The sequence below is a fragment of the Herpailurus yagouaroundi genome, unplaced genomic scaffold (genome assembly GCF_014898765.1).
Source record: "Herpailurus yagouaroundi ecotype Mexico unplaced genomic scaffold, PumYag 214, whole genome shotgun sequence".
Taxonomy (NCBI): Eukaryota; Metazoa; Chordata; class Mammalia; order Carnivora; family Felidae; genus Herpailurus; species Herpailurus yagouaroundi.
In genome coordinates this window covers 892,532-908,022 of record NW_024412445.1, presented here as the reverse complement: position 1 = coordinate 908,022, position 15,491 = coordinate 892,532, and the positions used below count along the sequence as shown (strand labels likewise).

Below are 15,491 nucleotides of genomic sequence, written 5' to 3'. Positions count from 1 at the left end.
TTAGGAATGAAGGGGAAATGGAGATATCCTCAGTTACAGGGAATGAAGAGTCTGTCACCTAAGGAATGGCTATTGGAGGTGCTCTACAAAGAAAGGAGGTGATGTCAAAAGGGCTCTTAAACACTAGGAGGAAGTCAGGACATGGAAGGCAAAACACAGGCAAACAAACCAGATTTCCTTCTCCTCCTGGGTCTTCTAAGTTTGGTTTGATGTGATGCCAAACCTCTGACCTGCCTGATGTGGTTCTAAATGTAGGCAGAGTAAGTATTCAAGACAATTTTACTTTAAATGGGGAAGGTAAAGGGACGTACAGGGAGGTGCACTTTCTACACTTCACTTGAACTTGTAACACGGCGACACCAGTAGGTTATGGTAAGTTCTATATATATAATATCATACCTAAACAACCACAAAAAAGGCAGAAAAAAACTACTAAAAACATGTAAATATGACCAAAAATACTATATATAAATAAAAGTGAAATTTTAAAATGTAGGCTTGGGGTACCTGGCTGGCTCAGTTAGAAGAACATATGACTCTTGATCTCGGAGTTGTGAGTTCGAGCTCTGTATTGGGTGTAGAGATTACTAAAAAACGTAAGTAAACGTTAATAAATAAATAAATAAAATATAGGCTTAAAAATCCATATGAAGTCAGGAAAAAGAGCCAAGAAATGAAAAAGAAGACAAACAGAAAAGAAAGAATAGGAAGTTAGACTTAAGCTCTAGCACAACAATAATTACATTAAATATAAATGACCTAAATACACCAATTAAAAGACAGAGATTGGCAGAGTGGATTAAAAATCAAACAAACAAAAAAACAGGACCCAACTATATGCTTGTCTAAGAAATCCACTTTGACTATAATCTTACAGGCAGATTAAAAGTAAAAGGATGAAAAAAGATATATCGTGTAAACCCAAGCAACAGCAGAAGTGGCTCTATTATTACCAGCTAAATTAGACATCACAACAAAGAAAGTTAATAGACACAGAGGGAGCATGACATAACTACAGGTCAATCCACCTAGAAGATACAGCAATCCTAATTGCACATGCACTCAACAGTGGAGCTACAAAATATATGCACCAAAAACTGAGGACCAAAAGGAGAAACAGAAACTCACAACTATAGTTGGAGACTTCAACTCTTCTCTCTCAGTAATTCATTGAAAAAGTAAATAGACAAGGATGTAGAAGGACTCAACAACTATCGACCAACAGGATCTAATGGGCACTGACAGGACATTTCACCTATCAGTAGCAGAACACACGTTCTTTCTAAGTGCCCATGGAACTCAAGACAGACAACACCCTGGGCCATAAAAAATCCTCAACAAGTTTAGCGGAATTGAACAGAGTGCACCCTCTAACCACAAATGAGTCAAATTAGAAATCAGTAACAAAAAGACAAAAGGAATGTCTCCAAATTATTGAAAATGAAACAACATGACCCTAAATAATCCACAGAGCACAGAAGAAGTATTAAAGGGTATCAATACAATGACCTGAATGAAAAAGAAATACAACATATCAAAATGTGTGGGACAGCTAAATTGACAGTAGTAAACACACACATTAAAAAGAGAAAAAGTCGTAAGTCAGTAATATAAGCTCTAACCACAAGAACCTAGAAAAGGAGGGGGGAAACCCCACACAGAAAGCAGAAGGAAATAAAGATAAAAGCAGAAATCAATTGAAATCAACTGAAATTGAAAATAGCAAACAACAGAGAAGAATCAGTGCAACAAGGAGCTGGTTCTTTGAAAAGATCAATAGCACTGACAAACCTTTAATAAGACTAACAAAGAAAAAGACAGAAATTACCAATATCAGGAATAAAAGTGGCTATCAATACAGACCCTGCAGAAATAAAAAAGATACTTAGGGAATACTCTGAACAACTCTATACATGTACAACGTATACTTGACAACTCATATGAAATGAACCAGTTCTAGAATAATACAAACTGCATTACTCACCTGATATGAAACAGATAATTTGCAATATCTCTGCCACTATTAAGGATATTGAATTCATAAATAAAAAGTTTCTGAAAAAGAAATCTCCAAACCCGATGGTTTTTTTTGAGAATTCTAGAAAATGTTTAAGCACTTTTAAAAAAATGTTTATTTATTTTTGAGAGAGAGGGGAGAGAGAATCCCAATCAGGTTCCGTGCTGTCAGTGCAGAGCCTGATATGGGGCTCGATTCCACGAACTGGGAGATCATGGCCTGAGCTGAAATCAAGAGTCAGATGCTTAACCCACTGGGCCACCCAGGTGCCCCTCTACCGAATATTTAAAAAAGAATGAACACCAATATATGCAATCTCTTCCAAAACAGAAAACAGAAAAGAAAAAAAACCAAACAAACCTCATTTTATGAGGCTAGAATTACCGACACAAAGAGCAAAGACAGCTGAAAAAGAAAATTACAGACGAATCTCCCTCATTAATATAAATACAAGAAATGCACAGTTGCAGGAATATGTATAAAAAATTATAACCAAGAGAAGTTTGTTCTAGCAATGCATGCTGGGTTCAATATTTGAAAATCAATCAATGTAATCTACCATACGGTTAAAGAAGAAAAATCATACGATTATATCAACAGATACAGAAAATTTTCACTCTTCCTCATAAATAACAATAAGCAAAAATAGGAATAGAAGGGAACTTCCTCAACTTGATAAAGAGCATCTACAAAAAAATCCGTGGCTGATATTATACTTGGTGATGAAAGACTGAAGGCTTTCCCCCTAAGACCAGAAACAAGGCAAATATGTACATTCTCAGCACTCTTACTCAACACAGTGCTCTAAGTTCTAGCTAGGGCAATTAGGCACGAAAAGGAAATAAAAGACACACGGATTGGAAAGGAAGAAATAATTGTTCCTATTGTCAGGTGACATGATTATCTACACAGAAAATCCTAAATACTCTACAAAAAAAAAAAAAAAAAAAAAGGTCCTAGAATAAGCGAGCTCAGAAAGGCCACAGGATACAACATAAATGCAAAAATCAATTCCATTTCTAGATATTGGTAATGATACGTAGACACTAACATTAACAAGAAAAAAAGTCTTGGGTATAAATCTAACACAACACATACAGAACTGGTAAGCTGAAAACTACAAAAAGCTGACGAAAGAAATCAAAAAAGATCTACATAAACGGAGAGGCATACAACGTTCATGGACTGGGAGGCAATGGAGTAAAGACAGAAAATCTCTTTAACCAAGCTGTAGGTTTAGCACCATCGTTACCAAAATGTCAGCAAGTCACTCTGTAAACGCAGACAAGCCTTTTTCAGATTTAAATGTAAAATGCAAACCTAGAAAAACCACTAGGAAAATACACAGGAGACAATCTTCAGGTTCGTAGGCTTGGCAACGAAAGCACAATCCATCAAAGGGAAAACTGACAAACAGACCTCATCAGAATTTAAAATTTTGCCTCTCAAAAGACTCTATGAGCCAAAGAATGGGAACCACGTGAAGGTCCCTTAATGAGTAAGGAGTGGACACAACGGTGGGAGCCCACGGCAAGGGGTGCCGCTCAGCAAGGAGGGACAAGCTGGAGTGACAGAGCAGCCTGGATCAAACCCAGAAAAATCACGTTGACTGAAAAATGCCAAATCCAAAATGTGACGTATTATGACTGCATTTGCATAACACCCTGAAATGATGAATCACAGAAATGGAGACCAGGGTGGTGGCTGCCAGGGGTTCCACGGGGTGGGATGGAGGGGAAGCAGTTGGGGCTGAGAAGGGCAGCAGGAAGGACCCGAGGTGACATGTGGCCACACCGGCACGGGGGACCCCTGTGAACTCTTAGAGCTGCTGTGAATCTACAGCGATCTCACAAGTGCAATCAGGATGAGAGTCACAGCTATGGGACAATGGAGGAAAAAGAGACCCTCTGAGCGCCAGCTGGCGTGGGTAAGACTGGCCACTGGTGGGGGGTGGGGGGATGACGACAGGCAGATGGCCCCCAGCACCTCACTCTGGATTCCTCAAAGGCGCTTTGCCCAGAAGCACAGGTCACTGAGGATTCCTTACTCGATGAAGTACGTGTTTACAGTACTTCAGGTGTCCTTCACACACGGGAAGATCAAAGAGAGATCTTGTCCAAAACGCCCGGGAAGCAGAATCTGAAAGAATCCAGAGCCCCGTGGAAGGCACAGCACGGAGGTGGTGGGAAGGAGGAGCCGACATGCACAACACCGTGTGGCGTCAGGCCCCGCCGGCCCCGGCAGGAGCCACAGGCCACCTGCACCGGACAAGCCCAGCGAAGCAGCGGCCACACACTCCAGGAGATGAAAATGGACAGGGACAGAGACGACACAGAAGTGGCTTTCCCTGCTGGGTGACAGCCGAATGACGGGACAATCAACAGTCAACTTTCCCCAAATGGCATGCTGGGGAAAGTTGCACATCCTGCTGAAATGAAGTCCTCGGCTCAAGAAAGGGGAGAGGCTCGTTGTTTTCCTACCTCCTACGGTTAGCATTCGGAGTCGTTCCTTGAAAACTGCAAGGTCTGAGAGGCAGAGTGAGGTGGCATGGGTGAGCGCAGGAGGAAAAAGACAGCAAGAGTTAGTTGAGGACCCAGACACCCCAACCCTGCACCGTCACCACGGTCACGGGGAGCACAGACACCGTCACACAGACAGACACCAAAAGGGAACAGGGTGGGGCTTGGGGGCTGAGAGCTGCTGGGGTAAGTGTGGAAACCGCTCAGGAAGAGCAGGAGTGAGGGGATCCTGAGGGAGGGATGCGGGCCAGCCACCGCAGTAGCGGCAAGACATTCTCCCAACCCGTCCCGTCCTGTCTGGAAGAAGCGGCTGACACAGGCCTCTCCTGGGACGTCAGACCCACCCAACCCAGCTGGCTTTGGGAACAGAAAAGGAGAAGGCCTAATGTCTAGCATACCGTCCTCAGAATCGGGAGCACCAGGCAACAGACCAGACCTACACCTCCAGACTCTGATGGGTCCTAGAGCACACATGAAGGTCCTCGATCCCCCCCTTGGCTAGACGGCAGAGCTGGGGGGGAGCCCGGCTGCAGAGAACCACCCAGGGGGCCTACACATGGCTCCCGCTGCAAGCTTTTCAGTGCCTGTACCGTTCCTGGCGCTTTCCGGGCCGCTGGCGAAAACCTACACGTTTGTCTGGACGCACAGAGCACTTTTCTGACCCTGGTCACCCAGCAGGGGGCATGAGCCCGGGGAGGTTCGTGGCAGCGGGGCACCCAGGCCTGACTGACGGTCACTGCAGCTGGTCCCTGCCCTGGGAGTGCAGAGGAAGGCCAGTGGATGCCGTCTTGGGGGCTGAGAGTGAAAACTCAGAGGCAGGGCAGGCAGGGACCCCTGCTCTGGGTGGTAAGCCCCCCTCCCCACCCACAGGGACAGCAGCACCCAGCAAAGACCGCAGAGCCGGTGGCTCTTAAGACAACAGATCGTCGAGTTCTGCCCAGAAGTGCGGATACTCGGCTTGAGGCAAGAATAAAGAATCTTCATTTTTCTCCTTCTATCCTCAGAATTAAGACACAGGGCCACACCAGGCGGCCACCCCCACCCAACAGGGAAATGTAGGGGGCCACATCTGTTAACAATCTACAGGCAACACACGAAATGTCCTGAAATGTTTACATTTGTTCACTCTGTACTGGTTATGTGAACGTGTTCAGTTTCATCTGTACTTCTTTGTCTTTTTAAAATAAAACGTGAACAAAGACACCAGCTGAAGGCGAGTGGAGCGGCAGCGGCATTCTGGTTGTCATTTACAGAAAGTGCATGGGGGCCCTAGCTATCCACACGCAACACCACGCTGGACATGGAGAGGCTGGGATTTGGCCACGGTGCCCTGGGGCGTCCAGCAGGACACCTCTGCAGGGCACGGCCCCTGTGGCCCTGGCTTGACTCCAGCCTGATTCCCAGCTCTTCACTCGGGTGTCTGGTGGCTCCGCACGCCACACATGGCAGTCCCTAAACGTTAAGTGAATTGTTCTCTGTTGCTCTGAAATTAGGAAAGTTGACTAAAAAATCAACTCTATTTTAGTTATTCTCCCCGGCCATCAAGGGAGCACAACTGGCCCTGGGGGATGTGGAGTGGTGGAGCAGGTGGGGAGGACCAGGAAGACGGGCAGGGAAGCCCCATTGCTAGAGCAGGTGGGGAGGACCAGGAAGAACAGGAGTATGGGCAGGGAGGCCCCATCGCTGGAGCAGATGGGGAGGACCAGGAGGACCAGGAAGATGGGCAGGGCGGCCCTGTCCCCCACTAATGCACTCAAGCATCAATGCTGCTGTGATCTTGCACTTCTGACTTGGCTTTGTAACTGCAGACACACCTCGCGTTGTTGGACTTCACAGACAGGATCGGTCTAACAAATTTTAGAAGTTGACACATTTGTGGCAACCTTGCACCAGCAAGTCTATGGGCCCTGTTTGTCCAACCGTATTTGTGCACTCTGTCTCTGTGTCACATGGTGATTCTCACCGTTTCAAACTGTCCACTGTGACTGTGGTCTGGATGTGAGGAAGGCCGGACGGCACTTTTCAGCATAAAGTATTCCGAACTAAGGTGCGCACGTGGCCTTTACTCACAGTGCTCCATTGCACACTCACAGTGTGAACGCTTCTGTGCAAATGCGCAGGGAGCCAAAGTGCTCACGGGGCAGGCTTCAGCGTCACACCAGTTTTCCTGTGCAGGTCTGGAGCTGAGCTCGAGGGGTCTCCAGCCACGCCCCCCCCCCGCCCTACCCCAGCCCTGCACTGAACTCAAATGTGAACAATGGTGGCAAACAGGAGCAGCACCGTGAGGTTCTTCCTTGCTCTTTACAGATTTTGTCTCGGGCCCCCTTTAATTGTGTTTAAATCTCACACCGTGGTAAACCACCCCTCCGAGGGTGCCCCAGACCATGCGAGGGTGACTCGGCTCCTTCCCCACCCAAAGGAAGGAAGCGAGGGTTGCGGGCACAGAACACCAGCCCCAAGGCAGAACCGCACACAGGCGAGGCAATGCGGCTGCGTCCACAGTCTGTAGCGAAGATGGCAATGCCCAGACTCCACAGGACTCTCTGTCTAGACCTTTCCATCCGTCACACCCTGATCCATCTTTCCCACCAAGCAGAAGAGGCCTCACTAGGAAACCCAATCCTGTATGCACCCCCCACAGCCTCCCCTGGGGTTCAAGGTGGAGCGTGTGCCGGGGCCTCTCAGGTCAGCGCTCCCGACTCTCCTCCACAGACGTGGGGTTGACAGTACAACCTGACACGGATGAAGATGCGTTACTGGGGCCCACCTGGGACACCTGGCTCCCCACAAAAGGTGGGAAAAGGTGCCCCATTCCCAGTAATCACCTACCCAACTGTGGCCTCATTCAGAAACTGTACCAACATTAGTGTAAATTTAAAATCGTAGTTAAAATAATCATGTCCTCAACGTTCCTGCCACACTGGCGGTGTTCTGTGTGCGCCACATCCGACATAACCCTGGAGCCCTGGCTGTCCAGGAGCACTGCTGGCCACAGAGCCTGCTGGGACGGGTATGAGCCTGGCTACTGGTATCTGTTTATTCAGGTGCTGGAAGGCACGAGATGGTAGGGTACAGACCCTAGGCCAGCATTTCCCCTTCTCAATACTGGCCAAGGGGCAAGAGCTTCGTGGAAACTATTTCACATAATCCACTTTCTTTAAAATAAAAAAACAACTCTGAGTGGACACGAGCCATGCCGGCACTGCACACGAGTTCAGCACGGGACACCGCGTGCTGTCTGCCTCCGGAGCCCACGCCTGCCCAGCGCTGTGCCCCCTCCCACGTGATTCTTCAGCAGAACGTGCTCTCAAACGTGTGTGGAGCGAGCTTCTCCCCAGCCTTGGTTTCCCCATAAAAGAATGGACAAATTGTGCTCACCTCCACAAGGAGAGGTCAGCCTGGAGGAGGTGCGAGAGGGTCCCAGGCCCAGGGAAGCTGCCGCGTGACTGGGTGGTGCGTCCCCGAGACCTCCACATGGAATGTGCAGGCCACCCTACTCCGGCCGTGGCTCTGGGCTCCCTCACCACTACTGACTCCGGTGTGACCCCAGGCTGCCTGCCCCCTCAGTTGCTCTCATTGTGACCACGAGGTCTGACAGCTACTTACGTCAGAAGACTGCTAAGCACCGCACTAGCTCACACTCCCACGGAGCTCAGGAAGCTCCAGGCAGCATTCTAACGAGTTTATCTAATTCTGCAACAGCCTCACGGATGAGGAGACGGAGGTGCACAGCCGCTCCCGCCAAGGGGGCTGGTGCTGAGGCCAGGCCCATGGCCCAGAGGAGACCATGGGCACGTTAGTGCCCGTGCCTGGGTCCATGAGCAGCGGTCAGGCTGGACCGGCTGTTTTCCTGAAGACCTGCACGTGCCAAACTGACATTCCTGCAGATTTATTTCCAGTGTTTGCACCTGCAGACCCGCTATTTCCAGTGTTTGCACGTAAAGCAAGAACTCAGCACAACTATTCTGTGCTGACGCTCAACTTCACACAAGCACAAATGCCCAGGGACACTATTCTAAGATGGAATGTTAAGGGGAGGCCACAGCAGCCCAGAAAGAACTGTAAAGCATGATGTAAGCTCTGCCCTGACCCCCGCCTCTGCCCCAGGCCAGTGCTGTGAACAGACACTGAAGAGTCCACAGGCTTCCCACCCTGCACAGACCAGCCGGGGGACCTGTAAGCATCCTGTGCCGGAGCCCACAGGATGCAGCTCGGTCCTGGCCTGACCAGCCTCACATGGGGCAGAGCAGAGCTGCGCGCCCCCCCTCCCTGCAGTGCTAATGAGAGCCCATAACCAGCAGGAAAGGTCCACTTGAATACCAAGCACCCTGCCAGCACGGATGCCCCCAGATGGGATGCGGTGTCAGGTGGGAGATGGCAGCCCCCACCTCCTGTGTCTGGGAACACTAGCCTCCGAGGCCCTCACTGGTCTATGGGAGAGAGGCCCCAGGCCCCCAGCTGGCCCCGGGCGGCTCGCCTGCCTTCCACACCTGGAGGGGACTCCCTGGGGAGGACTGGAGGCGCCAGCCAGGGCTTCAGGACAGGCAAGCATTGGTAGAGTGGGGCCTGAGTGCTGCAGGGTGGAGAGGAAAGGGAGGAAGCCCTGTACCCCCAGCAGCGTTTCTCCAGTGGAGACGGCAGCGATTCGGTCTGAAACCTAGCCTATGGGGTGCCGGGACACTATGGTGCGGGAGACCGTTATTCGAGGAGGTGGGTTCCGTCCCCCCGATAGGGCAGCGTTAGGCAGGTAGGCAATCGTCAGTTTTAGTAGCATGCACGGTGTGTCTGTGGACGCCTGGCCATTTCGAGATCAGTCACATCTCAGCACAGGTTAGTGGCACAGTGACCGAGAGCAGATTAACTGGAGGAAGCAGCTGCAGGGTGAACCCAGCGCCCTGTGCTGCACGGTGGCAAAGGAAGGGTGGGGACGTGTGACAGCAAGTGCCCGAGCGCCACACACACGCCTCCCTGCACGCCGGGACACGTTCCAAAGTTTCCTCGGTGTGATCACCAGCATTTACGGATTGACAGCCAGCGCACAGCACGGACCCGCCCGCTACAGGCAGCCATGTCTCGTGCCCAAGAGCACAGCGCGTGCCCATGGCCCCGAGAAGAGTCCCTGGAGGGGTGGAGGCCGCACTGCACCGGGATCTGGACACCCAGCCGGCAGAGCTGGCCTCCAGCATGTCTTCTGACCTGCCTGCCCAGCGAGGCCATCTTTTTCTCTGTGCCACAAACCTTTTCTGCCCCAAATTTTACTCTCCAATTTTGAGACCCAGACAATTGAGCTCACACTGTCTGGCTGAAAAGCTGGGATAAACGTAACTCGTCCCAAACGCACTAAATATTGAGTGATCAGAACGAAGGAAACTTCAGAGTCTCTCCCTGGCGCCTGAAGACACCCTGGCCGCCACAGATGTGACACCGGGCGGCGGCGCGGCACTGGCCGCCCCCAGACCCTCACCAAGTTTGTCTGTGGATGAGATAATGTCAGCGGGCACGGAGGAGTCCAGGTCGGCATCCAAAATTCCCAGGGGGTCCAGCTGCGCTACATGGTGCCCTCGTATCTACGAGCGGGCCAGCGAGGGAGGGGTCACACACAAGAGGACAGGAGAAAAAAAAGAGGGAAGGGGTAAAAAAAAGTAAAATTACATTAAAATTAGCGTTTACAGACGCATTCTCACCCACGTTTGAAGACACAGTTACCGGAGCACCATCAAAATTTACACAACTAATGCCGAGAGGATCAAGCTTTGCAATGTGGTGACCCCTGACCTGGAAGCAATAACACAGGCAGGCGTTAGCAGGACCCGGGCTGTGGGGGATGTTACACCTGGTCCAACCTGAACCCAAAACAAGATTAGTCGTCATCGTGAAGCACACTTGTGCTCACGGATGAACCTGGCGGTTCAGAGATCAGTTTTGGGGAGCCCTGCTGCCCCCTGGGTAAGTGGAGCGGGACATGCTGGGTGCTCACTCCCACGTGAAGCCACACAGTTCAGCACCTCTGCACCCTGAGAGGGGATGAGCAGGTGCTGGCCCAGAGTTGGGGGGGGCAGTGGCCACTGGGGGTCTGCCCTACACCCGGCCGGGCCCGCCGAGAGGCACAGGGCCTTCCCATCTGATCCCAACTGCCCGAGGAGCAAGAGAAGGAAGAAAATCCCTCCCAGTTTTAAGTCTTGACTGTTTCGCCCATGATTGTGTGCTAGTTCTTTGCGAAGGGGCGGCTGCTGGAGGGACATGGGACCAGGTGACATTACTGAGGCTGCAGGAGGCAGGCGACAGTCAGAAGCCATCCAATATGCCTCTTTCAACTGAACAATGCTGGAGAGCATTGCTGGCGAGCATTGCTGGCCACTGGCTTGGAGTTTCTCCGTCTGCTCGCCAGGACCCACTACCCTCCCCCGCGCCACCTGCCCCAGCCGTGCCGTCTCTTGGAGACAGAACACGGATGAGGAGACTGCAGCAAGCCCAGGTGCCAAGGACTCCCAGAGGGACACCCTGGGTGCTTAGGGACCTCGGGAGGGGCACCCTGGGTGTCTAGGGACCCCCGGAGGGACACCCCAGGCCTGAATTCTCCTCCTATCCTTCTCGGGGCTACCCTCAGAGCAGGTGCTCAGGTTTGAATTCTGGGCTTTTCCCTGTCAGGTGAAAAAATGTCAGGGGAGCCCCACTTGCCCTGACACTCCCTTCAGTGGTGCTGATCACCAACTGGAACATTCCTGGACACTGCTCCACCCTCACGTGTCTGCGGGCTCAGTTTCTGTCCCCAACTCTGCGGGTTCGTTTTCTCTTGTATCCGGGCACTGGCGACTGAGAAGGGGCACACCCCTCCTGGTCACTGCTCCCTCCCGGTGGCTAGGACCCCGCCCCACCACCCAGCCATGACCTTCTTTCCCTGCCCACAACCTCTTCTTGCCAACTTATGGGAAGAAATGAGGAGCTGTTCACATCTGCAAACAGGGTCAAACTGTCCTGGCTCCTTCCGTCTTGGCACATCTCAGGTGTGCTCCCCAGGCCCCCGGGCAGGGAGGGTGTGTCTCAGGGTTGGTGGGGTGCTAGTTATAGGACAGTTCACGCGGAGGGCCCGGTGTCACAGATGTGCCACCGCCCGGCCAGCGCCCTACCTGGTAGGCTCTGATGAGCGACTGCACTGCCAGGTGGTCCTCCACCAGCTTGTCCACGTTGGGCTGGGCTTCCACCAGGGGCTGCACTCTGGCCACGGTGGACAGTGAGCCTGGGCTCAGGGGGAGCGGGCTCTGGTAGGCGGTGCCTGGGGGCGCTCCGGCATTGGTGTTTCGGAAAAAAATGTCCCATGACTAAAGACAAACAAAGAACTCACGTTATCCTGATCACTTAGGACACAGGACTCATCTTTAGCCCAAAGGAGCTCTGTTTTTGGCAGGCAAGTCCCATCCCGGGGGGGCTGATGTGCTCCTCCGCTGGACGGCCTGATCCCAGGCCTGAAGTACGGGGCCTTGCTCCCAGCATCCCCACAGGACACCCCTCCTCACCCCCACCCCAAGATGCAGAGGACTTGAGGCTACCCTGCCATCAAAACCCCAAAGGCCCAACGTCGCCCAGCAATGCCACACCCCAGTGACATGCCGAGTGTCTCTATGGCAGGCTGCCCGGGGGGCAGGTGAACGCGGGCCTTCCCACCCCATCTGCCCCCAGTCCGGTTATCGCGAAGACCAGAGCTCCTGGCCCCTGGCCTGCAGCTCTACAGCTGCCCCCACGAGACCACTTGAGGGGGAAGGGGCATCCTAAGTGCGTCTCCAAACCCCAGAGACTGGGCACGGCCTTGGGGGCCCAGGCTGGCTTTGCTCATGCTCGTGTCCCCAGGTGCAAAATGGAACCAGGGCCTGTAAGGAGCCGGGAGCTTGTACCGGGCGGCCTGCCAGGCTCCCTCACCGGACCCTAGACAAACAGTCTCGTTGGTAATTCAGGAGGGCGACTCTGGAGCTAAGGGCCCAGGGAGCGAGCTCAGAGAGGGGACCTGGTGTGTTGGCCCTGACATCCTGGTGAGCCTCCTGACTTGCTGGGCTCGGTTTATCTGTGAGCGGAAGACACAAGTATTTCTCACAGGTCTGCTGTAAAGATCAACTCACGCGGTGAAAGACGCTTACACGTGACCTGCAGGCAGTTTCCTCCAGGCCCATGTGAGCCACCTCATCTACTTCTTCCTCCTACATTTGCTTATCCCGTGTTTGGATGATCCAATTTCTGATCTGTGTAGATACCACGAACTAGAATAATTTATCATCTCATGCGAAGGTATGAGGCTTAAAGTAAATATTTTAGAGGTCAGGGAGATGAAAACTCAGTAAAATTCCTGTGGAGAAAAGAACACTATTGACAAGTGGCAAATTCAGAAACACGAGAACACTGTCTTTCCTGTCGGCCACACATACTCCAGTTTCCAAGATTCTTCCATCAGTAAGCTCTGATTTAGACTCGTGGAAAGTCTGGACAGGAGGAATGTCGCTGGACTTTTGTGCTCGTCCGCCCAGGAAGAGCTACCAGGCCCATTTCCGGAGTGGCTTGGCTGGGGCTCGGTGGGCAGCGAGTGGGTCTGCTGAGGACACTGGTCCTCGCCGTCTTCTGGCTTTCTCAGAAGGGCTCTTCAGTGCTGTTCAGGGCACAGACCTACTGAGTCCATGGTCCCTCAGTGGCCGCTCACAAGCTCATCACCGGTGTTACCGGCTCACTGTGCTGGCCCAGAGCACCGCCTCCTGCAGGACAGTCTGGCTTCTCCCTATAGCCACTTTTGAGGGAGCTTTGCAGAATGTTTAAACCATTCTACAATAAGAACATATTCCTTTTGTATTCAGAAAAATTGGTTTTTAGGGGCACCTGGGTGGCTCAGTAGGTTAAGTGTCTGACTCTTGACTTCGGCTCAGGTAATGATCTCAGGGTTCGTGGGTTCAAGCCCCGCATCGGGCTCTGTGCTGACAGTGTGGAGCCTGCTTGGGGTTTTCTCACTCTCTCTCTCAAAATAAACACACTTAAAATAAAAAAATTAATTAAAAAAAAAATCAAACCAGAAACAAGATGACTGTCCAACACTGAGTTGTATACTTTATGTGATTTAGAACTCAGTAACAATTCTAAAACGCTTTAACTGTTTTTACCTTTCTGGTTAAGCTGGAGTGTGCCAGCTGACGATGGGAGGGAAGTGTGGCTCTCTGGGGGCACCTGCCTTAACACCGACACAAAAGCACCTTATGGCATGAAACCTGAGGCCAGACACCCTGTGCAATCCAGGACTCAGAGGCCCAGGGCCACCCCCCTCCCCCTTCAAACATCGTCCTACTATGCTGGCCCTTCTGACACATGTCCACCAGAGAAGGCAGCTGCCTTAGTCTCTGGAGGGAAAGAGAGGCCACCTCAGTGTGGACTCCTTGGGGAAGATGAGGCTGCCCTCCCCACCCTCTCATCCCCGCTGCTTGGCACCCACTTGATTCCTTACAAGGACACCCCCCCCCCAACTTCTGACCTCGTGGAGCTTTGCCAGCAGGTCTCAGGGAGCCCCTGCATTTGGGGAGTGGCTGTGGCCCAGGGCTCTTCTTGACCTGAAAGAAGCCCCCTGCCTGAGACGGCAGCAGCAGCCAGGCAAGAACCACCGGCACGCAGCCCTGAGCAGCGGGGACCCAGGTTGGCGGGCAACCCCAAGTACACGGCCCTGCTCACCCGTTCCCCCCCCCCCCCGCCCGCCAAGCAGATGACGAAATGAAAGGCCTCTCCAGCAGACACCGAGGGCGCAGCTGGGAGACAAGGGCTGTGGGGGCCCGTCCAGCCCGGGCCCTGAGAAAGGGGGGGATCGCCATCATCGGGCCTCCTCTCTCTGACCTTCTTTTGTGCTCAGAATACAACTCCAGGTGACTTTCAACTGGCCGAGAACAAACGTATGGCCACGAACCCTGCTCGCGCTGGAGGCGGTCAGAAGAAACTGGTTGGTGGCAGTCCTGCAGAAAGCAGGGAGCCAGCACCCGCTCCCCTGGTGCTCACCCCCAACACCCGGCCAGGCTGGGCACCTGCCCTCATGTGACCCGCCCAAGAACAGCAGCCCGGGAGGCCATGCACACCTGCAAACCCACTGCCGCGCTGCCACTCATGTCGGTCAGACCTCAGAAAAGTCTGCCTGAAAGTGGAGGGCGCGTCTTGTCCCTCTAGTGCTTTCTGTTCCCTTAGGAGCCTCTTTCTCTCTCTCTCTCTCACCTCCACCCGCCGGTTCCAGACTGGGGCCCCTTGCCACCACCTGGAGAGAGAGCTTCCTATCTGACAACCACAGCCCTCACACGCACACACCTGGATGGCAGGTTTTACAGACCTGTGCTCGGACAGGTGACCACAAGGCCGCAGCACTGCTCAGGGGTGCCCCTCCCCTCCTTGAGGAGGAAGCTTCCAGAAGAGGACGCCTGTGCCTGCCCACAGGCTCCTTGAGCCTGAAGGTATGAGGCTGATGTGCCATCAAGGCAGGTGGCCCCAAGCTCTTGTCAAGAAAAACCCTGTCCATGTTGGCCACCTCAGTGAAGTTCTCTTTTTCTCTGAGCCAGACTCATCCCTAACGATCACGTGCTCTTGTGTGGATGCCCCAGTCCACGGCGCAGGGACTTGTGCCTCCAGCAGTCACTCGGGTGACCCAGCAAGGAGTGAGGAGAAAGCACAGGTCTCTGAACACCTCGAGAAACAAGCCAAGCCGAACTGGCTTCTGTCTGGGGTCTGGATAGTGGCCTCCGGTGGCCAGTAATGGATACCCAGTCCTCTGCCCACCGCTGGAGGAAGTGGTGGCCTGAGGGGGATACGAAAAGGTGCCAGCTTCTCCTCCTGCCAGGACCAGAGGGTTCCCATGACCTTCTCCCTGCACGTGAACACTCTTCCCAAAGGCACACGGGACGCACACACAAGGTGAGCACTTTACTCCAAAGTCTGGTCCCATGGTCACACCAAGG

The 15,491-nt window shown here is 52.6% G+C and overlaps 1 protein-coding gene across 4 annotated transcripts in view; it reads right to left on the bottom strand.

The window, feature by feature from the left end:
- Window positions 1-15,491, bottom strand: part of OGDH (oxoglutarate dehydrogenase) — a 65,068-nt gene that overhangs the window by 27,629 nt on the left and 21,948 nt on the right. The window contains exons 3-5 of one of the 4 annotated variants that reach the window (XM_040454972.1): window positions 11,664-11,855; window positions 10,221-10,311; window positions 4,498-4,542 (exon numbers count right to left, since the gene is read on the bottom strand). In XM_040454972.1, coding sequence (XP_040310906.1) covers window positions 4,498-4,542; window positions 10,221-10,311; window positions 11,664-11,855 — 328 coding nt within the window. Of the gene's footprint in view, window positions 1-4,497; window positions 4,543-10,000; window positions 10,104-10,220; window positions 10,312-11,663; window positions 11,856-15,491 lie in introns of all 4 variants that reach the window. The other 3 variants (XM_040454971.1, XM_040454974.1, XM_040454973.1) reach the window with 3 other exon arrangements.